The following is a 16,528-nucleotide window of genomic DNA, read 5'->3' on the forward strand; positions in this document are numbered from 1 at the left end:
ACAATCTTTCCTCACCCCTTTTTCTCCTCCCACCCCTTCTCTAGCAGCTTTCCCCTTCTCTTTCTCCTGTCACCCTCCTCATGTTCAGCACCCCGCCAGCTGACCCCCTCCCTCCATTGACTATGCCACAGCTTGGGCTGATGGGCTTGGCCAAGGCTGTGCTGGGTCTGATTCTCTGGCCTGCTTTGGTCTCCTCTAGTGCCACTGGGGCTGGTTTTTTCTTGGGGTTGACCTTGCTCTGGGAGCCACAGTGGGAAGGTTTTTGGGAGCCACTGCACTGGCAATAGGACCTCTGTGAGCCATCATGCTGGTAGTGACCTCTTTATCATGAACTGTGGTGAGACCTCTGGGACCTACACTGGCAGCAACCTTGTTGTCAGGAGCTGCACAGAATGTGATGAAGATGAAGGAGGCTGCCTGGTGGCCAGCAGCATTTGGCAATTTTTCTGCACTTGCAGTAATAATGTTATAATGGAAGGGGGGAATTATGACCTCCGTGGCACAGAGTAGTAAAGCTGCAGTACTGCAGACCAAAGCTGTGCTTGCGAAAGCTGGGTTCAGGTAGCTGGAAGGTTGACTCAGCCTGCCATCCTTCTGAGGTTGGTAAAACGAGTACCCAGCTTGCTGGGGGGGAAGTGTAGATGACTGAGGAAGGCAATGGCAAACCACCCCATAAAAGTCTGCTGTGAAAATGTCGTGAAAGCAACGTCACCCCAGAGTTGGAAATGACTGGTGCTTGCACAGGGAACTACCTTTACCTTTTTAAAAAATGTATTTGTTGTTGGATTTTTCTGCAAACCTGGGGTTCCCCCAAGTGTGCAGAACTATCTGTTTTCTATCAGTGTGGCCCTGATTTGCAGATTTAAGTATCTGCAGATTAAATAGCTGAGATTATTTTAGTTGCTTTTGTGTACATGATACTATACACTCCCAGAACAGTAAAATCTAGGGTTGTTGGTATAATGAAGCCCCTTCCCTGAAACAATCCATAACAGAGAAATGAGATGCTGATCCCTACTTGTTTTCAAATAAAATGGAGTACCTCACAAATGAAATTTTAATAAAGTTCATTGTAGCCCTGACCTGGATAGCCCAGGCAAGCCCAGTCTCATCAGATTTTGGAAATTAAGCAGAGTTGACTCTGGCGAGTACTTGGATGGGAGACCTCCTAGAAATAACAGCAGTTAGGAGAACAGGGGCAGACATTTTTCAGCCACCTCTCTGAATATCCTCTAGGCCCCCAGTAGGGGTCAGTCACCAGAGGTTGCCATGACTTCCAGGTGCAGACACATGCATAAATACCAGAGTTTCCTGAGTCCCACAGTGTTGTGAGGAAAAATTTTACCTTCTGAGTGAAAAAGCTAGTAGTGAGTCTACATATAACTATTGCATAAATTAGTTTTCTGGAAGAGTATTTCTATAACCCTGTAAAAATTCTCAGAATGAATTCTTTTAAACTGTATATTAAGAATAATTGAAACATTATAAGAGAAAACAGTATCAAGTCAGATGTCATTACAGAAAATTTTGTCCTCTATGGGGGTAGACCAGGCCTCTGTAGAACAGGTCTACTCACCCCTTTCCACTGTATTGGTAGAACTGGCCTCCAGAGAGCAGGTCTATCTGTCTCAATCCAGGAAGACCTGGCCTCAGACTGTCACCCTGTGCTGAGTCTTAGAAAACATACCAGCATTGGGGGAGGGGGGGAACTCTTGCAGTGTACTTCGGATTTTTTTTTTAGTGAAATATTGACAAATTTACAGGTCAAGTATAACAGGTCGAACAATCACTGTCAGAACCTTGACTAATCCTAACAAACAAGTTGCTTAAATGTTATCAATCTGTTCAAACTACTTATTTATTCAGATATTTATATCTCACTTTTACTGTGATTGAAGGCAGTTTACAAAAAAATTCTGATTTTTTTCCTGCATTTTAGCCTATGGGGACCATTATAGGCTATAATGGAGACTAGATCTGGGGGTATCTGGGGCTCTGGGGGGCTGCTTTCTGAGGTAGAAGCATTAAATTTGCAGCAAAGCTGCTGGTACTTCTCCTCAGCCCCCCCACAAAGTTTCAAAAAGATTGAACCAAGAGGATTGTTTTATGGGCCCCCATCCTTCATTTTTTCCCAATGGCAGAAAAATGCTTGTGAGCTACACACTTAAATCCCTGAGCAGCCAGCTAAAATTTTGTGCACTAGTGCCCCTAGCACAGCTTAGGGGGAACACTGACATACACATATAAAAATACAAAAAATCTACCAAAGTATATACCCACTGCAACACACATATTAACAGGATGGGTTTCCTGTTCATTTGTCCTGCAGTCTCAGCAGCTAGTACTATAGGACAGTTGCAGATCAGTATTCACTATTGGTGAGGGTTTATGTTTACCGAATGAGACACTGCCAACTTTGATATCTTGGTTATTCTAAATGCACTGATGCTTTTATTTTTACCTTTTTATTCCAATTTTGCATAGTTTTAATAATAACGTGGAAGACTTGTGCAATAATTTCTTTTTTATTAATTAAATATTACTGATTTCAGAGCATGTTTTAAATAAAATGCCTTTTCAGATAATTTGGGTCGTCTTTTATCAAGCTGCTATATCAATTTTTAGAACTATCTTTAAGTAACTTTAAAATATTACATACATAGGTGTCGAAGTTGGCTGGAATCATGGTGAGCCATGGTGTGAAGAAAGGAGATACTGTTGTCATCTACATGCCCATGATTCCACAGACAATGTACACTATGTTAGCATGTGCAAGAATTGGAGCTATACATAGCCTCATTTTTGGTGGGTTTGCTTCAAAAGAGCTCTCTACTCGCATTGATCATGCAAAGGTAAGAAGCATTTTTGTTCAGGTTTTTAAAGGGACAAATTTTACTCTGGAGACCTATAAATAGCATCTTGCCCCCTATCACTTAGGAAGGGAATTTTATGTATATAGATATTTCTTTCACACTGTTGATATGCATCAGATAGGTACTACATTCTCTAAAACACTTACATTGGACATTTTTGTGGGTTAGTACCATATGCCAGAAAGTATGTGTTTAATTGCTTATCTGAGGGATTTATCACTCTCTGAACTAACGTTTTCTATTATGTTGGTTGTCATGTAATCTGGGCAGTCGTACAGAGAGGAAAACATAATCACAAAAGTTACACTTGACTAACCTTAGAAAATAACTAGGATAATCCCTAGCTAAAGGATGCTTGTGGTACTGCATATGCTGCTCTGAAACAGCTTGTTCATGTGCAAGCTGCCCTAGGTTGGAGCTAGGTGAGACATAGGTGCATTTTTGTGAGCTTCTTGGATATTTGCAGGGCCTTTTTTGTAGCAGGAACTCCTTTGCATATTAGGCCACACATCCCTGATGTAGCCAATCCTCCTGAAGCTTACAGTAGGTCCTCTACTAAGAGCCCTGTAAATTCTTGGAGGATTGGCTACATCAGACGTAGCACAAAGAAGAGTGTGGCTAAATATCTAAAGGAAGTAGGGATGTGCAGTTTTTTAAAATCAGTATTTTGCAGTTCAGGTCTACTGGAACTGATTTTTTTGGGGGGTATTTCCAAAAAATCTCAATTTCTAATACAGGTATGGTATTTGGATCCAGGATATGGATCCAGGAACTTTATGTAGTGGGGAGGTCTCTCTCCACCAGTGCAGACCTGGGTAGGTTAAACTGGGCTTCAGGAGAAGCTGGCCTCAAGATCTCCTGTGCCACAGCTAGCAGAATGTTCCCTGCAGTGCAGCAGCTTCTGGTGCTAGCTTCTCCTGCAGCCCAGTTTAAACCAGGCTGCATGAGAAGCCAGCCCCAAGCCAAACTGATGGGAACAGTCTGCTCCCCCAGCACAACTGATACTTGGGTTGTTTTCTGCACTCCCTTTAAACTTTAAAGGAATGGCAGTAGAAGCCTGACAAATAGATAAGTAGGAGCAACCTTCTGCCTTTCTGTTTTTTTTCAGATCTACCATAATTTCTGCGTATACCTGGATTTTCTTGTGATTTCCCCATCCCCTCAGTTTTTTCCTGAGAAAACCTAGATACATTTGGGAAGCCGAAGTACACTGGGTATATTTTTGGCTTGGATAAATTTGAATGTGCACCCCTACAATGGAGGAAGTTCCACACACAGAAACTGTGAAGAACTTGTATTTGCTACAAACAGCACTGGGGGGAGCGGAGTTTTCATAAGAAAATAAATGTATGATGAATGGAAGGATGATTGAGTGGAGTGGAAAGGAAGAAAAAGATAGAAAAGAGGAGAAAAGTTATAAAGTAACAGAATGTTTAGAAGGTTAAATTTTGAAACAACAGACAGGGCCTGTGATGAGAAGCCTATCAAAGTGTAACATGATTAAAGTGTGAAGAAAAATAATGAGCAGAAGTGTTGAGAGCAGAGATAACAGGTTTAAGCTGAGAGACAGGAATAATGATAGAGCTGAATATTGTCTACATAACATTTAGAAATGGTAAGCCAACAGAAGAAACCAGATTTCTGAAAAGAATATATAGAGTGAAGGGTACCAAAAACTCAGCCTTGAAGGACCTCAACTGAAGAAGAGAGCAGTACCAGCAAATCATAAAGGGGAAAGCTAAGAAACAGAGTATCCAATCATATCTAAATATAATAAAAGACTGAGAAGAATAAGAATAGAAAAGAATCTTTATGTACAGATTATTTGTCAGAAATTTTACAGAAAGCATTTTTAGTAAAATCTTGAGGTAAAAAAGACAGTCTGAAAGGAATGCCAGTTTGCTGTCATTGTACATGCTATCAACATCATGCTACTCTTTATTACTAATATGTCTACTTTTTTATTAATATCTCAGTATGTTATCACCATAAAAAGTATGAATTCAGACATCACAGTGGACAGACATTTTTGTTCTAATTCTCCCTTTACCAGCATTCAGGGATCATAGAGTTAACTTGAAAAGCTCTGTTAGAAGTAACTGCTTCTCAGTGCAGGTATGATTTTACTAACACCATATCATGCTGATTGCTGAGGTTTTAGAATTTTAACTTTGTAATTTTGTTTTAGATATATTTTAATTGTGAAGGCCAATGGCCATGAACAATACATTCATTGATGATGACTAACACCATACCTTTAAGTGTAAACAGGACTGAAAGGAAATTAACAGTTTTTTAGATATCTTGGGAACATCTCCTTGGTATTAGTTACTAGGTAAAATTAAACTGGATTGTGTCAGATTCTTCACTATAGTCTCTTCCTGCCTCTGTGCATATTGAAAATTCTTCATTCATGAAGCTGTTTAAAAAGGTGAGCATATCTTGAATCTTATCTAATTAAAGTAATTATTTTCCCATCCTGCTAACAGAACAGTACATGCATTGTATCAGTTTATTGTAGTTTATCTTGAACAGTTCTGGGCATTCTGTATAAACCTGCCACTGATGATTGTTAATCTTGTCAGGTACTGAAAGTCTAAAAGTGAACAGTGATTAAAGACATAGAATTGAATCATGGGTTTTCCCTTCTATTGAAGCAGAGAAATAACGAGGTCCACACATTGCTGGTATGAAACGAATTTACTTTGGCACCAAAGCATAACTTAGCTGGGCATAAGCCTCCAACTGACTAAGTTAAAGTTGTTTCCATACCGACGGTTTTTATTCACACCCCAAAATAAGCAGGCAAGCCCCCAGGCTTATCTACTCAACATGCCCCACCTTCCTGTCATTTCTGGTATTTTTCCACTCCTCTGTCCCCCTGCTTATCAGCTTTAACTAGAAGCTTCTCAGAGAGGCCTGTCTGTTATCTACTTTTACAACCATCAATCCACTCCCATTGAAGGCTTTCTGCTTCTAACACATAGCATTAGACACCCTTTTTGCTGTTAAAGGCAAAAGTATATTTTCATTTATTATTATAGGGGTATTCGTTAATTATTCAGGGGATGCCCCTTCATTATCTGTTGCCTTAATGTGTTTAGTTTTTGTATGCCTCTAGTTGAGAAATGCATCTCCTGATGCAGTTTTATTTTAATATGTTCTAGTCTAAATTATCCTTCTAGTTTTCAGTTTGATGGCACAATGTAACATTGACTGTAATGTTCTTGAAAGTAGAATTACTATGAATTATGATAGTAATAACTTCTCCCCATAAACTTTTCAAGCATTAGTTGATAGTACTGAATATTTTGATTTAAAGAGCCTTGAAACTAACAGGTGGTCACTCTTCAGGGCACTTTATGGGGAAAAAACCCAAACACATTAGTGCTTCCAGTATAACAAAAGGGTACACTTCTTTGTTTCTGTGCTAAAAGTTCTCGTAGCTAATGGAAAATATGGTTGTTTTGTATGATTAATGTGATTTATACTCATGCTAGATGCTTGGAAATGCTAAATTTCTGTTTCATAAAATGATACAAGTGGTGGCTAGTTTAAATACATATAGTATTTAATTGCATTGTTTCCTTGAACTATTATTTTAAAATAGTACGAAATTTGAGTCCAGTAGCACCTTTAAGACCAGCCAAGTTTTATTCTGGGTATAAGCTCTTGTGTGCATGCACACTTCTTCAGATTCTTCATGTATCTGAAGAAGCATATGCACACAAAAGCTTATACCTTGAATAAAACGTGGTAGGTCTTAAAGGTGCTAGGGGACTCAAACTTTAAAAGTGCTACGGGACTCAAACTTTGTCAAGCATACAGTTTTCAAGAACGAGTCAAGTGGATACAAAACTACGTTTATTGATAGACTTATATGCTCTCCTGGTACAGGAGATCAAAATACGTTGATACAATTCTTTTAAGGCATACTTCAAAGGATTCCCAAAGGAGGGAGCGAGGGATGCTCTCTAACACATAAACTATCATAAATGTCTACATTATCACAATGTTATCAGTGTCTTGTCCTTGCTTTCCCCAGATGTCTCACACTTTCTTCTTTCTCTTGCTAGTTTCATTTCTCACTACTCTACTTCAAAAGCAATAAGCTGGAAGGGGAAAGAATAACAGAGCCAAAATACCTCAGCCCTCCATGATGGTTCACAGCCCAGCTTTATGGAGGACCCTAAAACAATTAATTACCATTGGAATTTTACCATGCTTGACAGTTGCTTCAGACCAACATGGTTACCCTGAACCCTTGCCGTGCCGCTACCCCCCCCATCTGTGACATTCAGTCACCCACATCCTTGCTGTCTTGCCACCCACTCTCAACCTTAGCATTAACTCACCTCACCTTGCTGTCTTCCCATCCACCCCACAGCTGAAACAGATGCTGGCTTCCCAACCCCTGCATGTGTTTGTGTGTGTGTGTGTATCCCTGTGTCTGTAGTCACTCAAAGCCCCAAAAGAGACCTAGAATGGAGATAAGGAAGAATAATTACGAGGGGGGGGGCATGACGACAGCCAAACAGACGCTGAAGCTCAGCATTCCCTTTTGCAGTGAATTTTTGCCTCCTTTTCCTATCATATTCAGCCTTGCATCATTTAGCATCAGTATGAACTTGTGGCATGATCTGAGGTTTTTGAGCGGTTTGGTTGTGTGATGGTATACCATAGAGTATGCATCTCAAGGTGGCTGTTTTCTATAGGAGAATGATCTGACTTCAGCTTTCCATACCCTCACCCCCCTGCAGTCTCTACCTAGGAAAACGACAATCCTTCACAGTGGAGACCAAAGCAGGAGGGAAGTGGTCTCAGCAGGTAATAATGACACAGAGTCCACCCTGCAAAGCAACCATTTTTTCCATGGGAGCTGATATCTGCCATCTGGAGAACTGTTGTAATTCTGAGTGATCTCCAGTCTCACCTGGAGATTGGCAACAATGATTCCTTAGGAGGAAATGGCTGATTTGGAGGGTGGCATTGTACCTGTCTAAGGCCCCACCTCTCCTCAAACCCCACCCTCTCCAGTAGGCTTCCCAACCCCCCCGCCCTGGCGGGGGACCCCTGAATTAGCAGCCTCCTCCCCCGCTCTCCAAAAATCTGGAAACATGAGGGGGGAATGCAGGCTCTCCGGGCAGGCTTCACTTTGCTGTTGGAGCTTGGGGGGTGGAGGATACTATCGGGCTAGGGGGGTGGAGGATACTATCGGGCTAGGAGCTTGGGGGGTGGAGGATACTATCGGGCTAGGCTTGCCAAACCCCCGCTGGGACCGGGGGTTCTCCTGCTCTGATGACCCCTCCCCCACTTTTAAAAGTATTGGCAGTGGGAGACAAAATTATGCCTGTCTTCCCCCTGCATTATCTCCCTGACCCCGGAGAAAGAGCCTGCCAAATAATAGGGAGCAGGGGGAGAGAAAAGAATGTGTGTGTTTGTTAGGGGGCGGGGAGAGGTGATTTCACTCATCTCACGGGGCGTTCACTTATTCTGAGCCCAGGTTGCATGTTATGCTTGGAGTCACCGGGGGATAGCTTTTCACTGCCTGGCGCTGCCGCTCTAAAGGTAGGAGGGCCTCCTGGAGCGGGGCGGGGGAAGTGGTAAGTTAACTGCACACTGCCTAGCCCTTGTAGGATTGCCGTCCCCCCCCCCCGTGCTTTTTGGCTCCTCTCTTTCCCTTCCCAATCCCGCCGTTTACACAGAGAACCTGCTGGGATCAATTTGCAGCCGCTTTGCATTCCACAGGCTTCCGTCATCCCACTTCTTCATAATCTTCTTCTTTTTGCACATTTACTTGGAAGCAAATCCCAGTGTTTCGGCTGAGTTTACTCCCTACTAGGCGCAAGAAAGATCGCAGTCCCTCTGTTTCCTGCTGAAGAGAGCTGCCCCAACCTTGTGCACGCTGATTTGGGAGCGCTCTTTGAAGTAGGCATGCTGAATTAAGGCTGCTGTTCTAAGCAGTGTTACTGGGTGAACTTGCCTTCTGAGCTTAGGGTTGCCAATCCCCAGGTAGGGACAGGGGATCCCCTGATCTGGAGGCCTTTCCCCCACTTCAGGGTCATCAGAAAGCAGAAGGGGGGGAAATGTCTGCTGGCCACTCCATTATTCCCTATGAAGATCGATTCCCATAGAATACTGGAGAATTGATCTGTGGGTATCAGGGCTCTGGGGGGCTGTTTTTTGAGATAGAGGCACCAAATTTGTACCATAGCATCCAGTGCCTCTTCCCAAAATACCGTCCAAGTTTCAAAATGATTGGACCAGGGGGTCCAATTCTACGACCCCAAAAGAAGGTGCCCCTATCTTTCATTATTTCCAAAGAAGGGAAGGCATTTAAAAGGTGTGCAGTTCCTTTAAATATGATGGCAAGAACTTCCTTTGGAGTTCAAATATGATTATCGCGCCCTTGCTGCTGGCTCCACCCCAATGTCTCCTGGCTCCACCCCTAATGTCTCCTGGCTCCACCCCCAAAGTCCCCAGATATTTCTTGAATTGGACTTGGCAACCCTACTCTCCAGGCTCCACCCATCAAATCTTTGGGAATTTCCCAACCTGGAGTTGGCAAACCCTATCCCCTCAGCCAACCATCCTAGGATGAGGCTGAGGGGAGGAGGCAGAGTGGAAGTGACAGGAAAGACAGGAAAGGTGGAACAGCTCCCTGGCTATTTTGGTGGCCTTTGAAGGTTGCCTGTGCTGGGAGGCCATCTGTGTGGGCTGTTGATAGGGTCACAGAGGTCTGTTGATGGTGGCAGCCATGACAGCTTTTGTGAGGCCACAGAGCAGCACTCCTTTCTGAGGCCAGTTGACAGAGAGAACACAGAAAAGCATAGGAGATGTGTGTGTCTCTGAGGTAAGACTGTTTTGGCAGTTTGCTCAATATTCCTAGGCCTGAGTGTGTAGGGGAGTCAGCCAATGGGAGGTCAGAGACTCTGACTGAGCTGTGATGGGCCAGCTATTTATTTTGTGCAGGTATTAGCCAATGGCCACGCTCGATTTGGTCACTACAAGAGGATTATGATCTATGAGATAGATAGATAGATAGATAGATAGATAGATAGATAGATAGATAGATAGATAGATAGATAGATAGATAGATAGATAGATAGATAGATAGATAGAGATTAAGAAATCTAGTGAGGTGATCACTGGCAAAAACAAACTAACAAACCAAAGGGGAATGAGCTCTGGGGGTTTTTTGTGTGTCTTTTATCTTCTCCACGTATTTAAGACTGTGAGTCATTTGGAAACCTGCAGTACTGTTAAAAGAGTGTAAATACATTTTAGAACTGTTCCTTTCCAATTCAAGAAAATGAATGCTGCATTTTGAATCAAAGGGAAGTGGCATTGTATTCATATATAAGAGCCCTTCTCATCCCAAGACATAATAAGTACATACTAAGATAACTCACTAATACTAAGACAACTAATATAACAAATACTACTAAGTGCATAGTAAGACTTATTAAGTACATACTGAAACAGTTGAGAAATAACTTACTTCCTTTGCTCCTGAGCGACAAAGAAATCATACTCCACCCACATAACTATATGAGGTATGATTTTTAAAATGTTGAATGTGTAAGAAAAATCTGAGCAAGGAAAGAAATTTCTCAGTTGTTTTATGAGTTATGCATTCTAGAAGGCAGGTGTGATTTGCAATACATTTCAGTTCCTGGAATATTACTAAGGGATCTGCTTTACATATGTTTATGTATAGGATGATTAGAAAGTGGGATGCATTCAGGATCCTAATCCAAATTAAACTGAGAAACAAGACAACTATATCTATGTCCTTGTATAGTACTGCTTGAGCATTTCACCAACATAGTCATTTTAATCTCTACTATTTTTTCAGAAAATGATGTTTTAATGTACAATCCATGTTTGTTTTTTTCAGCCCAAACTCATTGTAACATCAACTTTTGGAATAGAACCTGGACGGAAAGTGGAATATATACCACTTCTAGAAAAAGCATTGCAGATGATAAAACACCAGCCTGAAAGAGTTCTCATTTACAACCGCCCTAACATGGTAGATTTACAGTTAATACTGCTACTTTTTTATTTCTGAATATTTTAATTGGAATATTTCATTTCATGATACTTAAAAAAATGTATACTGTCATAGCAAGACTTTTCTGGTTTGGTTATTTAAAGTATAAGAACATAAGAGAAGCCATGTTGGATCAGCCATGTTGTATGACATTTTGTAATTTTCAAAATAGCTGTTAAAACTCTTGTGGCTATAAACTTTGATACATTTGATGTCTTCATTTGGAAAACTAGCTGAATATATTTGAACCATTGCTTTCATAAACTACAGTTACAGTATTATATCCTTTGTTGTATAGGGAACTGTCCCTCTTACCCAAGGAAGGGACATTGACTGGCAAGAAGAAATGGCAAATACAAAGCCATGTGACTGCATCCCTGTTCTTTCAGACCACCCACTTTATATTCTTTATACATCAGGAACAACTGGCACACCAAAGGTAGGCTCTGTCTTTCAGTATAAGTATCTGTGACCAAATTATGTTTTATTCCACATGAGAGAGCATTTAATTAAAAGGCTGAAAATGTTTTCCCAAAGCTTACTACTAATAGAAGATGAGCATGGTTGGAACTGACTTAATCACATTAGGTCAGATTTCATTACTCTTAATTTACTCTGAAATATATTGTTGGTGAACATTTGAGGCATTTGTATTTCCTGTCCCTAAAGTACTCCCAGCTACAATTTCATCTTGTATGGTACACTTTGAAGATTCCAGCTAGTTCAGTTGTGTTGTGTCTCTAATATCCAGGTTCTGTTCATTCCCCTGGATGACATATGACTCTGTATTATGCTAGATATGGTTAACTTGAAGGATCTAAGTTCCTGTGTGGAAGTGGCATATGATGAGATTGATGAAATGTACTATAACTAGAGAAATAACTTTAAATAATTCACAAGTTAATGAGAACCAAGAGGAATTATTACAGTAACAGAGAATTTGAGTAGGCTGAATAAGAATGAGAGGAGAAAGGGATACTAAGCTATTCATGAAGAAAGACTGAGAATTCCTTTAGATGTTAACAGAAAGTGCCAGTTACTTGATGGGCAAATTACACACCTGTCTGATGAGGGTTCTTTGTACTGTTTAAAGAAGAGCATATGTAGGGGAGCTGATTAGATTTTAGATGTGGAAATTGCTTGTGTGTATCCCTTTGTATGAGTTTCGTTTCTAGTATTTGGATTGGATCCAAAATTGGCAATATTTAATTTTTTAATTTCTGCCAAATATCTGCCAAAATTGACAATTTCTACATCTTTTGCTGAAGCCTTCCTCATACTGGGTCTCCTGTCCTCCAAGATCAATATTTTGTGAAAATTAGTGGGCTGGGGTGGGAGGAGGGGTAGACAGGCAAGTTTTGTACAAGTGATGGAAAATTTAGTCTGAACCCTGTCCTTACAAAGAATCTGTGTCTGCCAAATATGCAGATCACTCACTCATATGGTTGGGTGTTCATTTAACATCTGAAGTAACAAGTTAGGATGTATTTAGGCAGGTCACAGTTAAATATACTATAATGATCAAGGAATTGTCTGAAGGAAAGGTAAGTAATTTTTTTCTTGTGATGTGGTGATCATAGAAAACTGGTAGTGTAGACTTCATTGTGCTGCTTTCTTAAATGGATTTGTGGGAACTGGAAGTGTTGAAACTGTGTTCCTGTTAGACAGATTGTACCCATCTGTGCATATCTTCAGCTCCATTGAGACCGAGAACCACTGCTTTTCATTCAGTTACCTGAAGCATCAAATAAATCTTATACTACACTTGATCTTAGCCACACAATAGGGTCACTGGCCTAAGTTTACTGCATTGCATCAGTTGCAGCAAAAAAAAGATTGGTATTTCATTTTCAGCACATTTTTGAGGACATGAATTCCAGAGTATGTCACCTTTTATTTTAGAAGAAAAAGGTTTTAGCTCTCAGAAGTGCAGCAATAAGCCCCACAGCGGAGTCTGCTACAGGCTCTGAGATTTCTCCCCTAGGAGCTGGGGGGAGAAGTAGTAATTGCCTTTGCAAGTTAAATCATAGTAACTGTAATTTCCCTGACGAGAAGAGCTTTCAATGCATATTTATTCACAATTGATCTTAATTTCAAATTGCTTCTCACTTAGGGTGTTGTTAGACCAACAGGTGGCTATGCAGTTATGTTAAATTGGACCATGTCAGCTGTATATGGACTTCAACCAAAAGAGGTAATTTGAATTTGCATGCTACTTTATAATTACGAGGATTTGATCTCAATGTTCTGTTTCTAATTTATTTTTTTAATTGTAGGTTTGGTGGGCAGCTTCTGATTTAGGCTGGGTAGTTGGCCATTCTTACATTTGTTATGGACCTCTGCTACATGGGAATACAACTGTGTTATATGAGGTAATTGCTTGTCTTAATGCTGTTTGTAAGCATTGCTTCACTTTTTAAGATTTTAGATATATGCTGTTGCTCTTAAAAGTGTACACCATGTAACTTGCTAGACATATCTCCAGGCCCAGCATGTGGGAGTAGGCCATGTAGGCAGCTGCCTAGGGTGCCACATGGCTTGCAAGGCACTGCTAGGCACCCCCTCCCCATACTCCAGCCGATGCAGCTCTGTCTCCCCTGCCCGAAACTCAGGTGGAGGAAAGAGGTAACTCGGCCTCGCTTCCGGGCTGCCTTCCCTGCAGAGAAGACAGCCCGAGGGCAAGGACAAGGCCCTGTGCTGGCTCTTTTCCCCGCCTGAGACTTGTTCAGAGGAAAGAGGCGGCTCAGATTCACTCCCAGGCTGCCTCCCCTGCAGCAAATCAACAAAAAGGGATCACAGTTGATAAGACAGCCAATGAAAGAAACAAATATTGTGATATACTGACTAAGAATGTTTAATGAAACCAAAGATTTCAGGTTTTCATGGCTGGTAGCATCATTAGGGTTTGTAGAATCTTTTGGGATCAAGTGCCGTGTTCTACTGGAGAAAGTTTTCTTTCCAGACGTTTCATTCTCAGCTGCGGAGAACATCCTCAGTGGTGTTGCAGCCGGAGCAGGCGCTCAGACCTTCTTGGCTGCTGTGCATTGAGTGGGGCCAGGGCTGCTGGAGAGCTGCTATTTGTAGGCTGGAGGGGGTGTGATGAAAGGGCAATTGGTTTGTGGATGTGCCCATTGTTTGGTGGGGCTTCCTGGAAGGGTAGTGATAAGGAAACTGGCTGTTGAATGTAACCATTGTTCTGTGTTAATTGCTGGGAAGTTTGGAAGGGGTTTGAAGATAAGGAAGATGGTTGTTGACTGTGCTGATTGTTCTGTGGAATTTGCTGGTTGTTCTGAGACTTTCTGCAATTTATAGTCTGTAGGGTGTTTTGCAGAGCTGGGTACCAAGATTGATGGATGGAAATGCCTTCTTCCTTTCTGTTAAAATTGTGCTGGTGTTTGTATATCTCAATAGCTTCTCTGTTCAGGCGAGTATGATAATGTGAGACCGTAGAAAGGACTTCAGTTCTTTCAAAGTGGATGACGTGCTCTTTCTGGGGCAATTTACTCACTTTCTTTACTTTCTGGGGCAATTTACTCACATGTTGCTGAAGTTCCAAGGTCTTCATACTAACACAGGGAAACCAGAGGTTTTTACCTTACCCTTTACTATGCAAATGACTTCAGAAAGGATTGTAAAACAAACGGAGGGTCTGGGCTGCTTTCCCTCCCTTTCTTACAGCTTCACAGCTCACTGGGAGCAGCCATGTTGTTCTGTCAGCTCACCCCCCCCCCCCATTCAGCCTGGCTCATACAGATTTAAAGGCACACACACCTTCTAAAAAGCAAGACTTTCCAAGCTTCTTCTAGCCTTCTGAAGTGGAAAGGCACATGGTGGCTGTTGGGGTGTGGCTTTCCCCTGCCGGCCAGCTGACGGGGCAGGAAGGAGCCCGCAAAACCAGGGGATCCCCTGCTGGAACCTGGGGATCTGCAAGTCTAGCTTAGAATAACACAGGCTCAGCTGTAGGATGGAAGCACTTAGATCATGAAGTTACATCCCAATGGGCTTCTGGGTTCATCTAATTACTTCACCAAGCTGTCAGAGAGGGTGTGTGATGGATCATTTCTAATTTCCCTCCTTAACCTCTATAATCCAGGCTTTTGATTGGTCAATAGTAGTCTTGGAGTGTGACTTTGAACCTGCAGCCATAATTTCTGATAGGGGTAAATAATTTAGCTTTAAAAAACCTTAAACTTAAAGGCTGCAGGAAAATATGTAAAAATGTTTTCAAGGTACTAAAATCAAAGAAACCCTATCAGAATGTTCTATCTTGGACCCATTCTTAGGAAGAGGAATGTCAAACCTCTTTTACATGTAGACAATTAGCTAGAAAGATGTCTCTTCATACTTTCTTCTAGTATTTTGCCTGATTGTCTGCTGATTGTCCCAAATTTCTATGCTTTCTATCGCTGATATTTATCAAATACTTAATATTACTTGTGATCTTTGGGAGTTTACTGAAGACTGCTAGGGCAAGATCTCATTCATGATACTAAGACTTCTGGGGTTTCACTGAACAGTTTTTAGTAGGGAAGAAAAGCCCACACAGTCTGTTTCTTTCTTTTTCTTATGTACATGCAAACTCTGATATCCTTCTTCAATCACGTAGAGTGCATACATAGAGTCTATACCACCCTTCACCACCTCTGTCCCATAGATTCAGGGTTACAGGTAGTTCAGGCAAGCACAGTATCTTCTTCATGGTCTCTGTGCTTCACACCCATGGAATTAGGGTGCCTGCGCCAATCCCGATCGGAACCTAGAAAGCCCGGGATTTTCACGGCCACACCCAGTGAGCATGCCTCAAGTGTGCATGCCCACAGGGTGGGGCACGGACATTCTGCCAGTTCTCTTCTGACTGCCATGTCGAACAATTCGTTCTTCCCAGCTCCGGTCGGTACTTCCCTTTATTGCCTTTTCGCCTTTTTGCCCAGTTCTTCTATCGTTCTCTTTCTACTATCAAAAAAAAAAAGAAAAGAAGAGAGGGAGTTATTGACTCTTTTTTCGACCCTTCGGGGTACCCCCCCTTTCCCACCCCATTTGGACTCATGCTTCGCTCGGTCTATGGACAAGCGGTGGGGGTTCTTCAAGTGCTGTGAGCGTTGTGGCAGTAAAATAGCTCCTCCCGATGGTCACTCACTCTGCTTGCTGTGCCTCGGAGAAAGCCACCGAGTCGACTTCTGCCCTCACTGTGCTCGGATTTCAAAGCAGACCAGAAAGAATAGGGTAGCCTGCCTTTCAGCTGCTCTAGTGGAGTCCACCCTTACTCTGAGTAAAATAGCTTCAACTCCTTTGACACCGTCGTTGACCGCTCTATTGGCACCAACATCAATCCCGGCAGCAGAGACAGGTGTCCACAGCCAGCTGCTGTCCGATACCGTTTGCCCCCTCAAACGTGCGGGCTCGGTTTCGCAATCGGAGTCCTCAACACCTGCGAAGAAAGGCAGGGAGGACTTGGGGTCTCATACGGATAAGGGAAAGAAACACAAGAAGGATAAGGAGAAACAGAAGAAGCGCAACCGTGTTAGTCACACCCCATCTCCGACCCCGAATGGTTTGGTATTGACTCTGACTGCTGTCTCAATGATTCTACCTAAAGAGA

At 42.1% G+C, this 16,528-nt stretch overlaps 1 protein-coding gene across 2 annotated transcripts in view; it reads left to right on the forward strand.

The window, feature by feature from the left end:
- The window catches only part of LOC132590748 (acyl-CoA synthetase short-chain family member 3, mitochondrial-like), a 106,793-nt gene that overhangs the window by 17,742 nt on the left and 72,523 nt on the right, over positions 1–16,528 (forward strand). The window contains exons 3-7 of one of the 2 annotated variants that reach the window (XM_060263658.1): positions 2,664–2,852; positions 10,774–10,908; positions 11,228–11,368; positions 13,043–13,123; positions 13,206–13,301. In XM_060263658.1, the coding sequence (XP_060119641.1) occupies positions 2,664–2,852; positions 10,774–10,908; positions 11,228–11,368; positions 13,043–13,123; positions 13,206–13,301 (642 nt within the window). Of the gene's footprint in view, positions 1–2,663; positions 2,853–10,773; positions 10,909–11,227; positions 11,369–13,042; positions 13,124–13,205; positions 13,302–16,528 lie in introns of those variants that run through there. The other variant, XM_060263659.1, reaches the window with a different exon arrangement.

Source organism: Heteronotia binoei, unplaced genomic scaffold, assembly GCF_032191835.1.
Source record: "Heteronotia binoei isolate CCM8104 ecotype False Entrance Well unplaced genomic scaffold, APGP_CSIRO_Hbin_v1 ptg000648l, whole genome shotgun sequence".
Lineage (NCBI taxonomy): Eukaryota > Metazoa > Chordata > Lepidosauria > Squamata > Gekkonidae > Heteronotia > Heteronotia binoei.